The sequence below is a fragment of the Pygocentrus nattereri genome, chromosome 15 (genome assembly GCF_015220715.1).
Source record: "Pygocentrus nattereri isolate fPygNat1 chromosome 15, fPygNat1.pri, whole genome shotgun sequence".
NCBI lineage: Eukaryota > Metazoa > Chordata > Actinopteri > Characiformes > Serrasalmidae > Pygocentrus > Pygocentrus nattereri.
The window spans coordinates 26,811,160-26,834,002 of record NC_051225.1 but is presented as its reverse complement, the minus strand read 5'-3'; the positions used below and the strand labels follow the sequence as shown (position 1 = coordinate 26,834,002).

The 22,843-nt window shown below is 41.6% G+C and overlaps 3 protein-coding genes across 5 annotated transcripts in view; 2 read left to right on the top strand and 1 right to left on the bottom strand.

Moving 5' to 3' along the window:
• sos1 (son of sevenless homolog 1 (Drosophila)) overlaps positions 1-2,165 on the top strand; it is a 55,088-nt gene extending 52,923 nt beyond the window's left edge. Inside the window, exon 24 of one of the 2 annotated variants that reach the window (XM_017712032.2) lies at positions 653-2,165. In XM_017712032.2, coding sequence (XP_017567521.1) covers positions 653-1,147 — 495 coding nt within the window. In that variant the 3' untranslated portion in view covers positions 1,148-2,165. The remainder of the gene's footprint in view (positions 1-652) is intronic. The other variant, XM_017712033.2, reaches the window with a different exon arrangement.
• A 4,427-nt stretch (positions 2,166-6,592) lies between these two features.
• gemin6 (gem (nuclear organelle) associated protein 6) lies at positions 6,593-11,327 on the bottom strand. Its single transcript, XM_017712038.2, has 3 exons — positions 11,142-11,327; positions 10,035-10,145; positions 6,593-7,318 (listed from the first exon to the last, which is right to left on the bottom strand). Exons 1-3 carry the CDS (start codon positions 11,180-11,182, stop codon positions 6,946-6,948), a joined length of 525 nt encoding a protein of 174 aa, XP_017567527.1. The 5' UTR covers positions 11,183-11,327; the 3' UTR covers positions 6,593-6,945.
• Positions 10,472-18,943, top strand: LOC108435903 (serine/arginine-rich splicing factor 7). 2 transcript variants are annotated; one of them, XM_017712037.2, is made up of 9 exons: positions 10,472-10,589; positions 13,203-13,383; positions 14,241-14,417; positions 15,594-15,662; positions 15,804-15,881; positions 16,500-16,553; positions 16,682-16,726; positions 18,339-18,374; positions 18,524-18,943. In XM_017712037.2, exons 1-9 carry the CDS (start codon positions 10,562-10,564, stop codon positions 18,576-18,578), a joined length of 723 nt encoding a protein of 240 aa, XP_017567526.1. In that variant the 5' UTR covers positions 10,472-10,561; the 3' UTR covers positions 18,579-18,943. The 2 variants fall into 2 exon arrangements, with proteins under 2 accessions (XP_017567526.1, XP_037401319.1); XM_037545422.1 differs by lacking the exon at positions 18,339-18,374.
• Positions 18,944-22,843: the final 3,900 nt, after the last annotated feature.

Below are 22,843 nucleotides of genomic sequence, written 5' to 3'. Positions count from 1 at the left end.
AGAGGTTTGGAAATGGTTAAACAAGCGCACTGACATACGTGAAACAAATGGGTCTTCACTCTAAATAGAGTTACGGAAAATGGCATGAATGAACGTTTATAGTTTGATCCAGATTTGTTGAGGGATTTTTTTTATTGCTTTATTCTGGAATTGGTTGATGATTGGTCTTGTTTGGTACTTGTGATCATCATTAGCGAGTGGTTCATATAATTGGTAGTATTATTTAAAGGGTTTTTGGCTAGAATACCATTAGCCCACTGAGGAAGGCCGTGTGCTGAAACGCATCTGTGATTTAATCTTTGATTTTAAGAAATATTTTAGCAATTAAATGAGTGCTGAATTAATTTTTCTTTTCTTATTTCTGTTTTTTGTCTTTAGCACTTTACAGGGTAGGTTTTTTACATTGGCATATACAATCGTATATCACTACTTATTGTTGTGATGTTGCCTATATTTATTATAAAATTTGTGGTTTTCTAAGCAAATAAACACTGACAGTGTGTTTGTCATTTTCTCAGGTGTCTAAAACTTTTGCACAGTACTGTACTTTTGCCTAACTGATCATAATGATTTCTGACATTGCAAATCGCTGAAGATGAAATACCATTTTCACATTCTTTCTAAAGAGTTTCTTTCATCGTTCTGTCTTTAGATGATGTCAAAGCACTTGGACAGCCCTCCGGCCATCCCCCCCAGGCAGCCCACTGGCAAGGTCTACTCTCCACGCTATTCTCTCACCGACCGCACTTCAGTATCGGAGCCTCCGGACAGCCCGCCCACACTGCCCCCACGGGAACCTGTTCGAACGCCTGAAGTTTTTGCCAGCTCCCCACTGCTGCTGCAGCCTCCACCACAGGGCCGCCGCAGCGAGCAGAGCCACTTCTTCCCCACCTCACCTTTCCCCCCGCCTTTGCCCCCTCAAACGCCCTCTCCGCTGGGGCCCCGCAAGCACCTGCCCTCGCCACCCCTGCTGCCCCTGGACTGCGAGCTGCTGCAGGGGGCGGCAGGCCCCCCTCTACCACCCCGGCAGAGCACCTCGCAAACGGCCATCCCCAAACTGCCCCCTAAAACCTACAAAAGGGAGCCGGCGCACCCCTCCATGCACCGGGATGGCCCACCACTTCTGGAGAACGCAAACCCTTCCTAAAGGTGCACGGGCAGGGGGCTGGGAGAGGTAACACTAAAGACTGCAGAAGGACTGTGAGATGATGACAAATAACGAAAGACTGTTGTGAGAGATGCCAGTGTTGGATCTTAAAGACAAAAAAAGAAGAAGAAAAAACGACAACAAAAAAACAAAATGTGCCCTTAAAACATTCAGAGATGATTGTGTTTTCATAAAGTGCAAACTCTGTTGAGATTACGTAGCCCTTTCAGGGGGCGTCTGTATTTTTTTTCCTGTCTTTCATGTAGCTGTTGCTGTGTGCTGTGTCATTGTCTGATGTTTGTTTTTCATTTAGTTTCGTTGTTTGTTTTTATGTCGCTTCTTTTCAGCAGTACTTGTCTGTGAGCAGTACTTGGCCTTCCCTCCCCTCCTGCACAGTTTAAGCCAGGACCAGATTTAAAGAGAAAAAAAAAAAAAGAAACTCACAAATCACGTAACAAAAAGAAACATGCTGGATAACGAAAAGACTGTCGACCGGTTTGAACCAGCTCCGAAAACAACTGTGGGGGGAAAAAAGAAACAACACGGCACGTTCTTCTCTGCAAGGAAGAAGTGATTCGGCGCTAAGTGGGATTGTAAAGACTGTACTCCTGTGCCTGCCAATGGGAGTGGACTATGGAGTCCAGCACAGTGCTGGACAACCAATAGGACTCCTTCGTCAGCCTTTGGGTTCACCGCACCTCATTATGTTTAAAGAAAAAGGGACTGAGAGTGATGCAGACATGAACTGTGTTATGGGCTTTTGTTTTTAGCTTCGTGCTAAACTGAAGGCGAGTGGTTTGTGTGCCAGTAGTCTCAAGAGTACCACGAGTCAAAGGTACCCTCCCACACCAAAGAGGTACTTTCAAGCATTCATGAAACACAAAAAAGTGATTGTCCTTTATGTGTTAGAACGTTTATTTTCTGAATCATTTCTGTTTTGCCAATAAGTATGTAAAGAAGAAAAAAAGAAAAACGATTGCCTTCTTAAAACAAGGGAATAAAAGTGTTTATACCACTGTATGGTGTGCAAACTTTGGAAACTGGGATATATTTAACTGCACTGGCACTGCAGTCAACTATGCAGTTTCATGAGTCTATAGATCATGTGTTGTTGGGGTGAAACGTTAAAGGAGAATTTTTGAAACCATCTGTATAATTTAATCATTGAGATATAAAGAATTTCAGAACAGTTTGATGTGAAATTCTGCTTTCTGGTGAAACATACTGACTCAGGTTTGTTTACAGTGGTGGAGATGGGAACTTTAGGCCTGATTTATTCTTCAAAGAAGTTCTCAGAATGAGTTTTTTTTATAAATTAGTCATATACAAAGTTCACAGATTGTGTATCCTAATCCCTGAAAGCACACAAACAGCGGCTCGTACATCAGGTATTCATCTGCATATATTTATAAAAAGTGAATTTGATGTGACTGCACGGTGGTGTGGTGGGTAGCGCTGTCGCCTCACAGCAAGGAGGGCCTGGGTTCGATTCCCCAGCCAGGCGGTCCTCTCTGTGTGGAGTTTGCATGTTCTCCCTGTGTCTGCGTGGGTTTCCTCCGGGTTCTCCGGTTTCCTCCCACAGTCCAAAGACATGCAGTTAGGCCAATTGGACATGCTAAATTACCCCTAGGTGTGAGTGTGACTGTCTGTCTGTCTGCCCTGCGATGGACTGGCGACCTGTCCAGGGTGTATCCTGCCTTCCGCCCGAAGACTGCTGGGATAGGCTCCAGCACCCCCCGCGACCATGACGGAGAAGCGACTTAGATAATGGATGGATGGATGGAATTTGATGTGAAAGTCAGCCTCCGTTGAATTTTCACATAAATATATTAATTTTTATAATTAGGCTCAAGGGGTTGTGATATCTACAGCACAAATATAGCCATTTTATTTATGATCCAAAATGACCAGTGAACGTTCATGTGTAGACTTAAGTTTTTATATGTAATAATGGTAAACTAGTGATTAATTTTTTGTTGTTTTTTGAGGGGGGGGGGGCTGTTTTGCATTACAACACCCAGCATATCTCTCTGTCATGAATGGATTGAAAGAACATGTTAGTCTAAAAGCCTCTCAGAGCCATTGTAAAAAGATGTCTCCAGCATCAGGCAACATATCTGTGACTTTATCACTTTATCAACTTTCACTCTTCATCCATCACCACTGTGAACCATTCTTACTTGCTAAGTTTCTCTATAAGAGTATTTCACAACAAACCTCTCTGCCTTTGTTTACATCACTATTAATGTTTTGAAAAATCAGTAGAATTCCCCTCTTTAATAGTTTGTACCCGACCTTATGGTAGAGAACAATTTATACAAATATTCCTCTATTTTTTTTTTTTTTTTTTTTTTTTTTAACCTGTCATGTCTGCCATTTTTGCAATCGGAATGGTAATCCGAATGTACTGATGTACCAAACATATTTGTTTTCACAAGAAAAAGCTCTATAGGTTACTAAAGCCTATTCTTGTTAAAGTTTTTATTTTATTTGTTTGGCCAGGCCTGACAGGCAATAAAAAAGAGGACAGGAAAGAAAGAGAAGAAGGGAGGAGAGAGAAAAAAAAAAAAATAATAATAATAATAATAATAATAATAAATCATAATAATGATAATTAAGTAAGTAAATAAATAAATAGAAAAAAAAAAATAATAATAATAATAAAAAAGAGAGAAAAAACAAATAAAATAAGTAAATAAACAGACAACTAAATAAAAATAAATAGATAAATAAGTAAGTTTAAAAAAAAAAAAAAAAAAAAAGGGGAGGGGAAAAAAACAATTATACAGATATACATACATATACATATTCACATATACATATACATATATACACCCAGACATAATTCTACTATTTGCTGCTACATACATACACATGTTTACATATCTATACATATGCCTCTATACATATACACCCACCCACCACACACAATTCTACTGTTTGCAGCAATGTGTATATGTGTGTATATGCGTTCACGTGTCATGTGTCATGGAATGTGCTCAGCAATGAGGGCAAGAAGCCGCAACCATGCCCCCGTGGTCCAGAGACAGATAGGGAAGGACCCGGGGGACCCGGACCATCCACAGCCCATTAGGAACTCAGGAGACCTGAGGCCACACGCTCCGACGGCCACCGCGTGCACGCCCCAGAGGACGAAGAATGGAGGCCCCAGACAGAGCGCCCACAGACAAAGGGCAAGTGACCGGAGAGCCAGAGGCAATGAGCAGCCCACCCCCCCCGGCAGGCCAACATCCCCAGCATGAGCCGAGCATGCGGCCCCCGAGGGCCCAGGCGCCCGAGACCGGCCGACCCCCGGCAGGACCCCCCCCCCCCATGCCAGAAAGGCCCAAACCACCCTCAGGACACAACCGCCAAGGGAGCAGGGCAGGGACCACGCCACGATGTCCAGTCATGCACCCAGGGACCCACAGGGCACCCATACCCCGGGTGTGGGGCGGAGTCGGCAAGCAGCGGGGAGCGGTGGGGAGGGGTAACTCCTGCCCACCACCATGTACCACAGATGTCCAGGCTCAGCAAGTCATAGACCCAGGCCCAGCTGTCCACACACACATGTTCACATGCACCCACACACACCCACACCCACACTCGCACACACCAGTCACCCACTCATGCATACACACGGAACATACATGGACTCACAGTATCGGCGGGCGGACACCAGCACGGGTCAGCGGTAACCCAGGGAGGCAGCCACCCCGGCCCCGAATGACCGGCCGGTCTCCCCACCAGGCAGGGTGCACCAAACCGGTGTGAGAGGACCTGCCCACCCCCCCCCCCACACACTCAATATGTGTGTGAAATGAAAAGAATGTGTGTGAGCTACAGTGCAATTAAAATTGGAGGGACAGAGGCAATGTAGTACTGAATAACAGCACACTGCCACGCTGCCCCCCAAGGCCCTCAATGTCTAATGTGTCTAAAATGTCTAAAATATTCCTCTATTTACAAATTTCCATTATGGTTAAATTTAGAGTCAGGGCTGAAAGTATCTGGATAGCGCTTCTGAATTATTTACTGATTATTGCATTTTAATGTTAAGTCATCCTAAATATAAAAGTAAGAAGAACAAACATAATTGGTCTAACTTTCTGGCCAATGGGGATGCAATATTTTGCCTTTCATTTTATTCTAATGTAATATGATGAGGCTTGTAATTGGGGATTGAGCTTTGCTTGCAGTGGAGACGAAAATGTGATTTTATTTAACAGTCAAGGATGCAAAACCTGCTCTCTGCGTACAGTAGGTAGTAAAGCTCAAATCATCTTAAATTTATTTGCCTGATCACTGTATACCATCAGACAACCTACAGTACGGTGCCAAAGTTACAGGCCACCCCTCATTCAAAATGGTACAACTTATTAATCTGTCCAAAGTTTCACTCTGGAGATACGAAGCTAATTGTGGCCTACAAGTAATGGAAGGTTATCGCTGTCCAAACCAGCCTGTATCTCACTTCATCTTTCACTGAACTATTTCTACACCTATTTACTATTATACTCAAACTGACAAATAACATTAATAGTGGTGCAAATATTTATTATAAATTGGTGAAACAAACATACATAAATAGTACTTATTTTGAAAACTTAAGTTTAACATCAGTTTTAACCTTCCAACTTAAAATATAGTTGAACTTTAACTGTAAGGCAACATCGTATAGCTGCTATTGTTGCTCATGTGAACAGCCAAGCAGAACAAGCTGAAAACAATCATTTTTCTTGTCCTGAGTGTCTAAAACAGTGGACAGTTCCTCTGGGAAGACAATTACAGGTCACATTCAGAGTAAAGTAGGTAGACGATTGTATTTGTCTGATCAATGTGTGCAATCAGACAACCTACACTGCTGTCAAAGTCATAGACCACCGTTCATTTATTTAACTTCAAGTCAAAATGGCCATTAAGTACAAGTTATTCATTTTTCAACATCAGGAAAAAAGCAGAAAACCTGTATTTAGAGAACATTACACACGACCCTCAACAGCTAAATACAATACCAACACCGCCGTTATTCTGGCTTACATTCTTTTAAAAGATACTTGCTTTCAAAGAAATCTGCAGGGATTTTTCCCCCACACCTACAAAGTTCAGTCATAGTGGTTGGTTGCATTTTCTGATTCTCCCAATACAAGTAATTCTAGACTCATTCAATAATGTTGAGATCTGGGCTCTTGATCTCCAGTGGTGGAAGCTCCTGTTTTTTTACATTTGTTCCTTTGACTTTCTCTTGAAAAATGTATCTTTTTTTCTTTAAAGCTGTTTGGACTGAAAATGAAATCGCTGTTGTCGGAACAAAACCTTGTATGTCCAAAATGGTAACTTTACAGGAGAAGGAAAAAACATGCTTTATTTTTAATGTAAGTCAAAGTACCCAGACTTTTTTTCAAGTCATTTTGGGCCATTTCTTTCTGGTCCATTCATCATGAAATTTATGCACAATATAAAGGACAACAAGCACTTTCAAAAACTTGTCAAAAACTGAAACATGAGGTTTTGTTCCGACAGCAGTGAAATGAAGCGTGGGCTCTTTTGTACAGTACTGTATCAGCATCCAGTCATCTACTGAAAAGGCTATACTGTACTCTTGCATATTAGGGAAAGATGATGCATATTAAATGTTCGGAAGCAAAACACTTCAGCGGCTAACTTTCTGCAAGTTTGCTAAATGGAAATAAGCAAAGTCCAGTAGATGTTAGATCCAGCACTCCTTTAGAGGCTTACATTCCTTCTGAACTGCTCTCACAGAGAGGGAACAATATGATTTGCTTGGAATCCAAGTCCTACTTTTGGTCCTTTTGTCCTGGGTTGCTGTCCACGAGACTCTGCACTCTGGCCAGAATGATTTCATTGCTGCTGATGCACTGCTCCGCTCCATAGGGGGCGCTGATGGTCAGTACGTTAGCCACCCGCAGAACATCTCCCTCATCTGTAACAGGAATGAGGTTTTTCTCCAGCCATGAACGCAGACTCTCCTTGCGCTCTTTCAGCTCCTTTGCACTAAAAGACTGGCTGCCAGCGGGTGTGAAGAGAGACTTCAGCTTTTTCTCCATTTCCTCATCTCCTTCCCTGAGGACCTGCACCTCCCTCACAGCATGGCCCAACACCACCTTCACACAGGCTCCTCCTTTCTCTTGGAAGGCCACGAGGACAACACTGTGGACAAGAAAATCATTGAATGGTCAGTAAGCATGAAAATTGAGAGCTTGCATTCTGTAGGACTTCAACAGGACCTTGTCTGGTCCAGTGTCCACGGCGCAATCCCATTTCTTCTTTTTGCCCCTACCCCTTGTTTTCAAGTGTCAAAAAAAAGTATGAAAAACCTCCATTTGGCCATGTATCCCTAACACTTTGCCCTACTCTATCTCAACAAGAATTGGGACACCCTAGACGTGAACGCGCAAAACAGAGGGCTAAGGGCTAAGTGGTAGGGGCGAGAGGTGAAATGGGATCGGGCCCAAGATAGATGGATGATAAAACTATAACGATAATTATCGCGATTTAACTTTCCTCGATAGAGTCATAAAGGTTTGATAAATGTTCGATATAATACACAATTCTTCCACTTCCACGTTCAGCAAATGCATTGGTGGTGTTTTCTACTGCAAGGAAAGCAACACTACTCTGCTCGTGCCAGGAGAGGGTGCACTTCAGAGTTTTTCTGACATGATTAGAGACGGAGGGAGCGATGAGTAAAAGAGGGTTACCAAATATACTTTAGCAATGCCTGAAACATGGAGTTATACATTCCCTGTTTGAGTGGATTGACCGACGACCTGTTCTTCTGTAACCAAGTATGAGTGACGAGATAAATGGCATAGCTGTGCTGACCTACGGTGAACTCACCTCTTTCTGTATATCCTAACAAGCTTTAGCAGCGTTAAATCACAATCCTCACAACTAAAGTGCTGTTACAGCACTCAAAAAGTCATATTTAAGTATTAGTGCATTCCCAAGCAATGAAAGTGAAAGAAAGGAGTGAGTTCAGTGAGTTACGGCCCTGATTTAAACGAAAGTTAACTGAGGAAGCTGTGAGGCATTGGAGAGTGGGAGAACGCTATCTTTGCAGGCTGGCAGATTTTAGCAGCTGGCTAACTTGAAGCAGTGCTCCATAACTCGCACAACACAGCGAAGTGATGATACTGTAGATCAAACACGACACAAAAGCAGTTTAAACACACCTGAAAGGAGGACTCTGTTTGTCTGGTGTTACATATATTTCGGTTCAGCCCTCAAACTACTATAGAGAAATCCAGATGTCTGCTAGCTGGTGTTTGAGTACTGTAATATGCTCTGACATGGACGTGGTGGGACTGATCCCAGTAAGGTGGTGTGGTCCATCACTAACGTACTGAGCCAGTTAATGTTTGCTGCTTGTACTAAGTTGATGTTGTGGAGAAACTCAACCGTTTAGCACCGTTTTTGGCCAATTGTTTAGCATTTGTAACGGGAAAGCCAAGCGCTCGTCACCAGACAGCTGAAAATGTTTTCTTTCTTAAATTATGACTCTTACAAAAACTGAGGCTATGCTATTCCAGCTTGTAAATAACAGCTCACCAGACACACTCTCCTGCTCTCTCGTGACAGATTTGTGAAATGTTCCACTGTTTGTCGAGTGTTTGTCGTGTTCCGACCATAAAGGACAGTTTAAAACAGTGATTATCCACCCAGGAGCAAAAATCAGCCTTCAAACTTTAAACAATGATCTGACATTTATCGCAATATGTACTGATATCGACCGATATGAACTTTGTTTATCGTGATAACATTTTTGGCCATACCGCCCAGCTCTATCCCAAGAATACTTAAACGGTCTATATAATGGAAAATGGAATTTACAAAATTAACAAAAAATTATTTATGTAGGATGCAAACATTGTTATAGTGTTACAATATGTCAGACATGCAAATTAAACGGTAAAAATATCCATTTTGAATTATTTTGTGAGGTCACAAATAATAGTGTTTGCATATCTGTCAGTCAACAGTAAAGCTGCTCATTCATGCTGAAGTTATAAAGAGCGTTTACAACCTTTTTGAGGCTCATTGCTTTCATCATAGAGCCTCGTCATCTCTAAATGATCCTTTTCACTACATTTCTGAACCATTTCTGTTGGTCCATTCATCATAATAGGTCAACATATTGTAAGGGCAGCCAATGTTGGCAAATTCTGTAATTCTAATTCTTTTTTGGGTTTTATTTCAATCTGTTCTGTTGGTTCAACACGCAGACTGTCACCTTTGAGTCTTAGCATTTTGTGTTGTATCAAAATGATTCAAAACAATATAAAACTTCAGTTTCTATGATGGTTCTGTTTTCACTCAAGGTGTTTGAGTAACTTCTTTTACTTCAACTTGAGTCAATATTTCACTGAAATAAGTTGTGATACTTTTTTAATCCCACAACTGGGGAAATTCCACCTCCACACTGAACCCATCTGTGAAGTGAAACACCACATACACAATAGTGAGCACACACACACTAGGGGGCAGTGAGCACACTTGGTGGGCAGGCCTATCCACGGCGCCTGGGGAGCAATTGGGGGTTAGGTGTCTTGCTTCAGTCATGGACTGTCGGTACTGGGGATCGAACCAACAACCTTCCGGTCACAGGGCCGGTTCCCTAACCTCCAGCCCATGACTGCCCCAGATAACAGTTACTTTAATAGAGTTTGTTTATACCATCAGACGTTGCTCCTGACACGTGAGTGGCCACAGCTGTGCAACCAACACAAACCCAAAGGAAGCTGCAGCCTGCCAGACCTGTATGACTGTGAAGCAATACATCTTCGTACAACTCCTACAACATGTGTAGTGCTGCTTAACAAGGGTGTGCTGTGCGATGTTGGTCAGTGTATTTCAGTGCGCATACCTTGCAGACACAGGATCAACAGTGAACACCCAGCCTTCATGCTGCTGATTATCGTGCGCTGTCACTTTCACCTCGTGGTTTACAAACTTGCGCCACTCCTGCGGCATCATGCTGCACCACCAGTCACTCATAGTCGACGCACACAAAAAAAAGAGCAGGCTTATATGAACAAAGCAGCTAGGTTTTCCGTATCAGGCCATAACATAAACCTTTAAGAATACCAGAAATCGACTTGAAATTACGCCAAAGCCAAGCTGGAGAACAGCACCAAACTTCGAATCCTTTCCGCTAGCACCGCTTTGTAAGCTTGAACATCCCAACGCTCACGAAAGGTATCATGGGATTTGTAGTTTTACAGTGCTCTATGGCCAACGGTAGTCCCGCATGCAAAAACTACAAGTGCTTTAACCAGAACTCCGTACTGTAGTTTCCGGTTCACATCAGGTAGTCGTAGCGCTTATGGTTCCGCTTTGACGAGCCAGTCCGTGACGTCTCGTTTAGGCTTAGTGAACGCAGCCGAGTGTGCGATGTCAAGATACAGTCGGCACGGAGGAGGTGAGTCACTCATAAACAGCCGAAGACTGTAAGTCTAAGTGTATTTAAGGGGGGAATCCTGTACTTGGTGGTTAATCTTGCTGCGGTCTCACTGCCGAACAAGCGACTCCTGCTCTAATGGCGATGCAATGGCGACGGCAGCAGCGCGGATCTGTTCTGGGGTTGCTAAGATACGCTAAGCTAAAGCGAGCTCCGTTTGTTTTGGTTCGCGTGAAAAAATGAGCGCGTTTTGTGTACGTGTTTGTAATAAAAAAGTAAACACAAACAAAATGAAATATGAAGAATTAGTACATGGCGTAGAAAGCAGATAGTTTATCGAGTGTGTGAACCGGTTAGCTGAGCAACCTGGCTAACGCTAGCTAGCTAACGCTGAAGTAACGTCGACGTTAGCTGGGTAGCTTAGCTAGCTTAACTAGGTTAACTTACATTTCTGAACGGAGTAACTTATAAAAATGTGTCCCAGTGTAATTGTCTAGGTTTATAAAATCACGACGACAAATTAAAAAGGCTAACTAAGTTACGTTTCAGCCGTTTTGTCGGAGATACACTTACCTGACAGGTAGGTTAGCTAGCCAGCTTAGGTTAACGAGCATTAAGCGCTGGCTAGTAAACTGGAGTGACAGCGTTTGGTTGCTGGGTTTAACTGCAGAATCAGTTCACTTCAGTTTAGGATGGTCACATGCTGCCTTCAAGTCATGTCGGATATATCATATTTACGAGATTAGAGCCACCACAAGGTCGTATTTACTGATTAGTGGGGAACTGAGTTTCCGAGTCCTGGGGATTGTCAGCAAAAACAGTGACGGCAGCTACATAGCAGCTATATACAAATATAGCTAAGGTTATAAGTTCCATGATGCTTCTAATTTTATAAAATCATTACTCAACATATAGGCATGCTCTGCTCTTCACTTTGTTGCAGTAATGCAAAATAAACGGACTTTAATGGCAGAAAAACAACAATGGCGGAGTCGTGCTTACAAGCTCTCATGTGAGTAGGAACGTCCGAGGTGGACTTGAAAGCAGCAAGAGTATGTGGATTATTCAAAGAGCAAATTACTGGTGTGATTCTTTTAAAGTTACACCTGCTGCAAACGCACAGACCCTTTGAGCCTTTTGAAACGTCCTAGTCAATATCATACGTTGAACATGATGCTTAATATGTAAAATATTGCTGTTTTCGGAAGGAAACCTCGTATCTCCATTTTTGACGTTGTTCAGTTTTTGACCGAATTTGAAAACTGTTGACCTTTACGTGGTATGTACATTTTATGACAAGTGGACTAAAGCAAATGACCTAAAATGACTTGGAAGAAAGTCTGGTTCTATTGACTTACATGAAAAGTAAAGTAGGTTTTTCCCTTCTCCTGTAAAGTTCTCGTTTGGGAGATACGAGGTTTTCTTCCGACAGCGGCGATATTTAACTCATGGTTTGAGGTATTTATGTTGTCAGGTTCTTTTTAAGACTTATATTTGGAGACGGTCATTCAGCTGTAACACTTGGCTCATACCTGAGCACCTATAACAGCACAATACCAGGTCGTGTTTGTGTCTGTAGTAATGTTGTTACATGGTTACATACAGGCACACTGGCCAAACAGGTGAGGGCATTTATTCCACCCTAAACAATAGCTTGTAATTTGTGTCATTGACGACAATGAAAGCAATTCTTTTAAAATTAGCTACCCTTCGTTTATCAGTGAATGTCATTGTATTTCATGCACTTGGACTCATCAGCAGTGTTGTTTCTTGTGGTCCTTCTGGGAGAGAAACATCTTTAATGTTATTTTGTCTTCAAAGTCATGTTTTGTTTTTATATCTTATGTCTGCTTGTGACTTGTAATAAGGCTGAATACCCGCTTAGTGAGTGTGGAGTGTAAAGTGCTGCTTGCTGCACTTCAAATTAAAATAACACATTATTCCCGCCTAACTTAGTTGATGTAAAGAAAAATGTACGTTTGTAAACAAAGTAGGCGATACAAATGTTGTATTAAACCAGTTTCACTAGTGGAACCAGTTTTCTTCATGGAAAAAGGAAAGAGGAATAAAGAAGGTATTTGATAACTGACAAAGAGTCCAGTGTAGTGCTGTGCTGAATGTGTTCATGTTGAACCACAAATGATCAGAGCTGTTAGAAAACGTCTGAACATGGCATCTTTTTAGCCAGAACAGCAATACAAAACTTAGTGTCTGCCCTGGAGCATAATTTTTACTTATGACAGTTTTTACTTATACAGTTAGGAGCACGAAAGACGTCCTCTTTGTTAGCTGAGAACACACAAGGGACAGTTGCCTAGGCAGATTCAGGTATTGTCTTGGGCTGAGTTTAGCCTACAGTCCTGTTTATAAGTGAACGTGGAACTTGTTAATTGATGTACACTTAGATGAAGTCTGTAATTGGGCTTACGATCAGCCTGCATCATTTTTACCAAAGTAATTCTGTCAAATTATATTGCGTTAAATAATCTCAGCATCCACAAAAACGAAACTGTGGTTTGAGAGTTCTCTTTTACATATTGCAGTATTTCAAAAGCCAGTATCGCGATTAGTGATTAACGGTCAGTATAGAAGTAACTGAACCACAGTGCCATATTTGTTCCTCTCTTTTTACAGAGACTAAAGTTTATGTGGGTAACCTGGGCACTGGTGCAGGGAAAGGCGAGTTAGAGCGGGCATTTGGTTATTACGGGCCGTTGAGAACTGTGTGGATTGCTAGAAACCCTCCAGGGTTCGCCTTTGTGGAGTTTGAAGATCCCAGAGACGCTGAGGATGCCGTCCGTGGCCTCGATGGCAAGTAAGTGTGTGGACACGCCATCATTCCATCTCCTCCACTGTTGCTATGACGGCAGAGGAGTCTTCTACATCACATATCATTCAAAAGCTGAAAGTGGTCAGAGGATTCCTCATTTACGTTTGCAAACAATCAGTGTTGGTAATTTGCTCTTTGGAAATACTGAAACGGTTGGATCTGAGCTCACTATGTTGTGAGAGCAGTCGGGCTTATTAGACAAAAAAAAATCTGTAATTTCCCTAAATTAGCAAGATGTTTAGCACAGATTTAAGCCAAGGTTTCATATTACATGCATGTGTTTGGGGTGGATGATTTCGCAAAACTACTCAAAAGTTTGGAATTACCGTTTTTATTAATATAAAAATCGTTTGGTTGCAGATACAACATAAGTGGAACATCATAGGTTTCAAACAGTAGGAAGCTGTATAAAAGTAGTAAGATGTACCCAGAATGGTGAGCAGAGCTATAGATTATTCTAAAACGCGTAAGAAACTTATGTTACTCTAAAACTATTCAATCATAAATCCATCATTAATCTACTATTAATCTCATGAATAACTCAAGTAGTGACCAAATTTTGAAAAAACTGTTACACATAAATAATACAGCATATTTCCCCGAAAAACACAATAATACCTATTAATTTGTATACCTATTCATTGAATACCTATACTTATTTTACTCAGTATTACTGGGTAAAATAAGACAAAGAAGATGAATGATTCCAAATTTTTGTGGCAGTGAGTTTTTGAGTGGTATTGTTTTGTTCTACCCTGAGCAAGTTGTTTTCCATTTCTGCAGTCTTACACAGCAGTTATCCTTACTGTTTGTCTCCTTTCTCTGTATTTTGTTACTTTCAGAGTGATCTGTGGAACCCGTGTACGTGTGGAATTATCTACAGGAATGCCGCGCCGCTCCCGTTACGACCGGCCTCCCACCCGCCGTCCCTTTGACCCAAACGACCGTTGCTATGAGTGCGGTGAGAAGGGTCACTATGCATATGACTGTCACCGCTACAGCCGACGCCGACGGAGCAGGTAAGAGCAGCCAGAAGAACCAGCACCGGTAATTTATGCCTGTAGTTAGTGTTTTATGCTTTGTACAATGTCAGAGAATCTGATTAGACTAGATATTGTATTGTTCAAAGCCTGTCAGAACAGTATTTCTGTTGAGTGGAGCGGGACTGTCTACATGTTTCTTTATTGCTGCTCTCTCTGTTTTTTCTCTCCCTGTTTGACTCCTATGTCCTTTATTTTTATTTTCAATATTTTTATATATATATATATATATATATTGCTAAAATGTTGTTTGCGATTTTATTTAATGATTCACCTGGTCAAAACCTTTCAGGTTTCATCGTTTGATTCAGAGTGTCACGACCCTTTACGATTTCATGAGGCATCTAGCAAAATTCCACACTTACGGTCACCTGCTTTGACCAGGGCGTGAGCAACCAGACCCCTCTAAGGCTCCTGCCACTTCTACCTGCAACTAAATGTTTCATACAGGGGCATATAAGCGTGTGTCCACCTTCCCCACCCAAAAAGGGGGGATTGCCTATCTGAGTCAATTTGGCTATCAATTTGGGCCCACGCTTTTGGTAATGAGAGCATCGAGACCTCGTCCAGACCACGGTTCCGTCTAGAAAAAGCACACTTCTATCAAGTCTCAATCAAGCGATTTGGCTGTCAGTGCGATCATCGTTAGAAAGTGAAGAAAACGACTAGATGCAGAGGTCGGCTGATGATAGATACTTCTAGACCGCCTAGATCTGCTAGACCTTGGTTCCAAAGAGGGTCGACCTGCAAACTTGCAAGGTTTATTTTAAGTACCAATTAATGTGTCTTTTTTATTTTCATTTTCTTTACCTAAAATCAGTCAAAGAACGTAAGGAGTAATGTAGCATAGTCTTTAGCCTTCTTGTTTTGGTTAAGCTTAAGAAATACCTGCTTTATGCAGAGAGATCCTGTAGAGATTTAATTGTTGAAACTAATGTAATGCTAAAGTGAAATACTGTACTGTTTTTGTCGTTCATTTACTGCTGAGGCAGAGAAACAAATTGTAAGCTGAATTATTAGGAGGTGCAGGGACAGTTTCAGAAATAATGCAGAACCAATGTTAAAGTCTTAGTTACTAGTGACTGCAGATCTTGCACTAAAGACATTTTTCTTTCCTTCCCCTCCTTCCATCCATGCTTCCATCTCTTCTGGCAGGTCTCGCTCTCGGTCACGCTCTCGCGGGAGGAGGTATTCTCGCTCACGCAGCCGAAGCAGGGGCAGGAGGTGAGTGCATTTAAAACTAATACATGCTGTCCTCATGCTGTGACGTTGTCATAGTTTATGCAAATTGTATGTCTGTTTTCTGCTTAATCAATAGTTCTATTTTAGTAGGCTGTACTAAGTGCATGTGGTTGTCTCTTTCAGGTCGAGGTCCTTTTCTCCTCGGCGCTCTCGCTCCGGCTCTCCTTGGAGGTCCAGGTCTGGTACACCTAGGAGGTCTAGGTGGGTCCCAGCATAGGATTTTCAAGTATTTGAATTGTGGTTTCTTTTTCTGGGCTTGAACAACTGATAACAATAATTTTCAAATGAAACATTTGCTAATATTGATAAAGCATGTTTGAAGTGTTTTTGATAAATGAAAATACCACCTTTTACTCTCCAAATAAGGAGAGAGACGTCTAACCGTTCACTCGCAGTGCAAACCAGCAATTAGGAGAGTTAGCTAGCCTCAGAAGCCTTATGAAGACTCAACATCTATTAAAAATCAGTAACATTTTGGCACAGTAGCCCAGCTTCCCCTAGACATTGTGCTCGTATTTTAACATATAGGCCAAATTATTCAATGTCAGTATGTTTTGGATGTGGAAAAGCATATTGCACTGTTATTTTTGTCCATATTGCCCAACTCTAGCTTTCCCTCTTTAGTAGTATAGTTTTGTACAACACAGTATTTTAAGATCAGCAGTGAAAGAGAGAGAACAGAGTTGGGGCTAAAAATTTCTGCAAGCCAAGGCCACACTCAATAAAATGATTTTTGCACCTAAGTTTCTGACTGGAGCATTAATGTGAATTTAAGCTGATCTCCTCCAATAATGTAGTTTTCTCCTCTTGCATCTTAAGGTCTAGGTCTAGATCCAGGTCACACTCTCGCTCTGCCTCACGGCCAAGGAGCAGGTAAAATATACCATCATACCATCAAAATATTGTCTTTTTGCTTTTACTTTTTACACAAGGTATTATGACTTACTTATATGTATCATTAAGTTGTGTTATCCAAGTTATGAAATTCTGTTTGTTTTTAGGTCAGGCTCAGTTGGGAGATCTAGGTCTGGTTCTGCAGCTCGGAGGTACAGACGCACACACATACACTGTCTTACTGTCACCTCATTAGTGGTGTCGTGAGCCTTTGTTTCTGGATGGGGTGTGAGTGTGTAATCACTGTTTTATAAAAAAAACACATGCATGCAATGTACACAAAGTCTTCACTGTGGGTGACTGGAAAAATGTGAAAAGACTGTCTGTTTTTAGCTAATTACACTCTGGGGAATAAATCACGGAAGCTGCTGGGACATTTTCTTTTGCTTTAGAAGAAATCTTGACCTTAAATGTCCTACTTGGTAAAATATGTGAAGATCTGTTTATTCCCTTTTTTTGTAGTTGAAATGCAGTAATTGGCTATACAGCTTACATTTTAGTGTTAAATTATAAAAGGAGGTTTCAGGATTAGTAGAATATAAAATCTAAAAACCAAAGGTTGTTTTGCCAAGTCCAGTGTTCTGTTAACAGCAGTATACACTATATTGCCAAAAGTATTCGCTCATCTACGTTCACACTCATATGAAATTGAGTGAGATCCCATTCTTAATCCATATGGTTTAATATGAATGATGTCGGCCCACACTTTGCAGCTCTAACAGCTTCGACTCTTCTGGGAAGGCTTTCCTCAAGGTTTAGGAGTATGTTTATGGGAATTTTTGACAAAGATGGAAGCACAGAATTGTCCAAAATCTCTTGGTCTGCTGAAGCATTAAGGGTTCCTTTCACTGGAACTAAGGGGCCAAGCCCAAATCCTGAAAAACAACCCCACACCATAATCCCCCCTCCACCAAACTTTACACTTGGCACAGTGCATTCAGAAAAGTACTGTCCTCCTGGCAACTGCCTATCCCAGACTCCTCCATCGGATTGTCAGACGGAGAACCGTGATTCGTCACTCCAGAGAACACGTCTCCACTGCTCTAGAGTCCAGTGGTGGTGCTTTACACCACTTCATTCAATACTTTGCATTATGCTTGGCAATGTAAGGCTTGAATGCAGCTGCTCGGCCACGGAAACCCATTCCTTGAAGCTCTGTACGCTGTTCTTCAGCTAATCTGAAGACCACATGAAGTTTGGAGGTCTGTAGTGATTGACTGCAGAAAGGTGGCCACCTCAGTGCACTATGTGCCATTGTATGATCGTGTCCACTTTGTTATAATACCACTGACAGATGACTGTGGAATATTTAGTAGCGAGGAAATTTCACGACTGGACTTGTTGCACAGGTGGTGTCCTTTCACGATACCACGCTGGAATTCACTGAGCTCCTGAGAGCAACCCATTCTTTCACAAATGTTTGTAGAAGCAGTCTGCAGGCCTAGGTGTTTGGTTTTATTCACCTGTGGCCATGGAAGTGATTGGAACACCTGAATTCAGTGATTTGGATGGTGAGTGAATACTTTTGGAAATATAGTGTATCTGTAGTGTTCCTTTTCTCCTTAATCAGCAGCTACTTATCAACTTTAGATCAGGATCTGATAACATCTCACACCACCTCTTCATCATGAAATGCATGCCCAACATGCTTTCTTACATGTGACAGCATCCTGATGTTTGCTATGGGAGGGGAGGAATAAATAAACAAGAAAACTAATGAGTTATGTCTCAGTAAACTGAAGGAACTTTTTGTTTTAATCTTAGCCGTTCCAAATCTAGAGCCTCTCCTCAAAAACAAAGGTAGGTTTTTTCATCACTTGAGGTTGCAATGGTTTTCAAATGGGTTGCTTGTGTTGGGATGGATTGTTTTGTGTAGTTACTGCATTGTAAAAACTGAGATCAGCTAGGAGAGTGATTCACTTTTTTCTTTTTCCCCCTCTCTATTTCAGTCACTCCCCTTCTCGAAGTCGTGGCGGGAGTAAAAGCCCAGAAAGAGATGACTGAGCTTCTGGCTTTCTTTCTTTTTATCCTTCTCCTTGTCTTTCCTTTTTTGGAGCACCTCAGTTTAGAAATTAAGAGTTTTTGTTTTATTTTCTTCTTTGTTTGTTTACACGACCTACGTGGTCACTGTTTACTGCAGAATAGAAAGGGGGGGAAAAAAGGAAAAAAACTAATTGTGGTGTTAAATTCAAATAGTTGAGTTTCAGAAACAATCTTTTGTGTGAGGGGTTTTTTGGGGTACAGTTTTATCAGTTATTTTCTCACCGAGTTGATGTGCAGTAGATGCTGTGTACAATACAGAGATACAAATATTTGGATGATTTATTTTGATTTTTTTTATGTGCATATTAAATTAAGTTTAAACTTCATAAACTTGTCTCTTTCTGTCTTGCATCTCCTTTTACATGTGCATTGACATGTCCATAAGTTTGAAGGCTCCTGTTCTGTCATTGTTTATTCTGAAATCAGAGGTATTGTTCGGGAGTTTGTTCACCTGTTGCTGTAGTAACAGGCTGTGCACTCCTGGGAAGGAGCTCCAGGAGCTCCATCACATTAACACAGTTCCTCTGCTCTGCAGCGCCTAGTACTGGGGGGCTTTATATTCCTATAGCCAATGCTTGGCAGTAAATGTGGTGACCTTATGCGGCTGCTCCAGAGCATTCCATTCTTTTGGCAATACTTTCCTTGGAAATATAGAGAATATGCAACTGGACAACTGTGTCAGCAATGGCTGCATGTTAATGTTGCTCAGTTCAATAATGAAAAAACTTTCCTGCCATAAGGTGGAGCTGTGGTGTCGAGTAAGACGTTATAAATGACTTGAAACAGAAAGTGCTTGTGTGAAGATGTCAGAGTAGGTCACTGCAACTGCCTTCAGTGTTTCACCTACTTAAATACATGCATGCACGTTTATTGAATCTGTGTTTTCACATACACCAGGTTTTGTTGATGCCTTTGTCCATTTGATACTCGTCTTGCACAACAGCCCTGAACACCAGTCTGGGGCGTCACTAGATTCACTGGTAGTGAGGCGAGGGTCTGGGGGCATGGTCCACCAGCAGAACATTTTTCTTTAATGCCCCCAAAATGTCTGTTCCTCATGAACGTTCACAGCAGGAACAGCAAGAAAAGGTATGAAAAAAATGGCTGTGTGGTCAATGGCACACAGTAGTACACTGTCTCTGTAGTCATCGAGCACAGGTAGTATGATTAAATACTGTATCCATCCACTAACAGACACAGATCAAGCAAGGGTACCCAAGTCAAGCAATGCTATCTCCTCCCACTTAGACTGCAAGGTCATAAATGTATTATTCAAATACACAGTTACAAATTGTTACAAATATTATATTTTTTGGTAAGTTCAATTAGTATTAATTTTAACTGAAATCTTAACTCTCCCTAGCTTCCCTCTTGATTACCAACCTGCACCAGATCTGCTCCTTCAGCTTCTTTCTTTCCTGTGTGAACTGAACAATTCTAATTTTTTGTACTGGTAAAATTGTTCTTATCTGACTGCTCGTGGACGGAGCCACAGCCTCTTCATTACCATCTACAGTTTGGATTTGGAGAATAGAGTTGGTGATTGATTAGTGTAGTGGGTAATACCTCTGCCTTCTATGCTGTAGACTGCGGTTCAATCTCCACCTGGGTAAACACCTTACACTATACCCATAAGTGTCCTTGGGCAAGACTCCTAACACGACCTTTGCCTACCTGTGTAAACTGATCAAACTGTAAGTTGCTCTGGATAAGAACGTCTGCTAAAATGCATATCGGTCTGAGAATATAAAATAGCGTTGTGAGCAACACATTATTTTTCACAGACATTAACCTGCTGTAAATAACAATATATGGCAAATACTGGAGGTTAAATCATAGACAATCTGTGGGTTAAACTCTTATTTGACACTTGACTAATTTTAGTATTAGCCTAAACCATTTTCTTTGCCTCATGTAAACCCAAAGTTAGCTTTCTAACAGTAAAAACCAGACCAGCCTGCTATACTGGCCATAATTTGCAACAAATACATATGTGTGTGGTTATATTCACTGTTGTACTGTTGCACTCTGTATATTACGCATTTAGAATAAGGTTTACTTTGCAGAGTAAAACCAGAGCTCCGCCCCCAGGTCTGATATGATTGGCTTACAACTATCGAGGTCTGATATGATTGGTCGAGCTAGAGCTAGAGTTTACAGTAGACTGTACTGTGAGTGAGAATGACATGTAGTTGATTTGAACTAGTATTGTGTATTAATTTGGGACGAGGAGGATAAAACCCCCTTAAACCTGGCCTAGCGACGTCCACGGTACCAGTACATTAAAATATCCAAATTTTAATGGATATTTTAATGTTGTGTGCACGAGCTGACCGTTGGCTCAGTTGACCGTTAAGAAACTCGGCTGACTCTAGCGCAGTTTTTTGCTAGCTAGCCAGGCTAACTAGTTACTTTACCTGGGTGCAGAAACAGTGACAGTCTGTTACTCTGACAAACAAATATTGGCTCACCATACACGAAGGACAAAATACGTCGTGTAGAAGATGACGGGTGATCATACAACATCCAGTGACCGGTGAGCCGTAGTGTTAGCGCTTTAGCTCCTAACGTTAACGTTAGCTAACTATTCCCACACAAAAGCCCAGCTGCAGCTTTATAGCTTCAAATTTGGAGTCCATTCCCCTCTTGTTTTCTCCTTTTTGTCTTTGTTTTTGCCTTCCCTGCGGATAACCAGATCTCCAGTATCCTTCAGATACTAAAAATATCAAAATTAGTAGCATAATTTTGATGGAAAGCTACATTTTAAATGTCGATTTTTTAAACCACAGATATGTAGCTAGTATGTAGCTTAACCATTCTTAAAGTGACCATATCATGTAAAATCTGAGTAATTGGGAATATGAGGTTGATGCAGTATTTGAACATTGTGAAGGTTTCGAAATGTACTGTGCCATCCACATATTGAAAGCACATGTTGAAAAAACAACCAGGTTTGAATTCCCTGTTTTTGTGATGTCACAAAAATGAACACCTATATCACCCATTTGGCCTACAGCAGTTCAGACCCACTGGTTCTCACTGAAGGAGTGTTTCAAGATGGACTGCTTTTTGAATAAGGCAGAATACAGCATGGCCAGTCAGAACACAGATTGTTAAGTTATATCAGTCGTAAAGGCACAGTAACAAAAACAGCCTGTTTATTAAGAAATAAAGGTTGGAAAATTGTCACATAAAATTAAGTATGATTGTGTAGATAAAGTATAGATGAAGTTTCAAAACATACCATTCACTCTCCAGTTCATATGTTCTACTTGAAGACGCTGATTTGAAGTAAAAATCAACACAATGACATACACCGATCAGGCATTACATTATGACCACCACTTTCTTTCTACGCTCATTGGCCATTTTATCAGCCCCACTTACTACATAGGTGCACTTTGTAGTTCTACAAATACAGACTGTAGTCTGTTTCTCTGCATACTTTGATAGCCCCCTTTCACCCTGTTCTTCAGTGGTCAGGACCCCCATGGAGCAGGTACTATTTGGGTGGTGGATCATTCTCAGCGCTGCAGCAATACTGACTTGGTGGTGGTGTGTTAGTGTGTGTTGTGCTGGTATGAGTGGATCAGACACAGCAGTGCTGCTGGAGATTTTAAATACTGTGTCCACTCACTGTCCACTCTATTAGACACTCCTACCTTGTCAGTCCACCTTGTAGATGTAAAGTCAGAGATGATGGCTCATCTGCTGCTGCACAGTATGTGTTGCTCATCCTCTAGTCCTTCACCGGTTGTCACAGAACGCTGCCCAATGGATGCTGTTGGCTGGATATTTTTGGTTGGTGGACTATTCTCAATCCAGCACTGATACTAAGGTATTTAAATCCACTCAGTGTCTGATCCACTCAGAGAAGCACAACACACACTACCACATCAGTGTTACTGCAGTGCTGAGAATGGTCCATCACCCACATAGTACCTGCTCTGTGAGGGTCCGTGGGGTCCTAACCACTGAAGAACAAGGTAAGAAAGTATCAGAGAAACAGATGGACTACAGTCTGTAATTGTAGAACTACAAAGTGCACCTATGTAGTAAGTGGAGCTGATAAAATGGACAATGAGCGTAGAAACAAGGAGGTGGTTGTAATGTTATGCCTGATCGGTGTATGTCCATCTAGAGCAGACCAGCTCCACCCTTTCGTAGTGAAGTTATAGGCAGTGTTTGCGCCTGGGCTTACTTTGAGTGAGGCACAATACAGAACA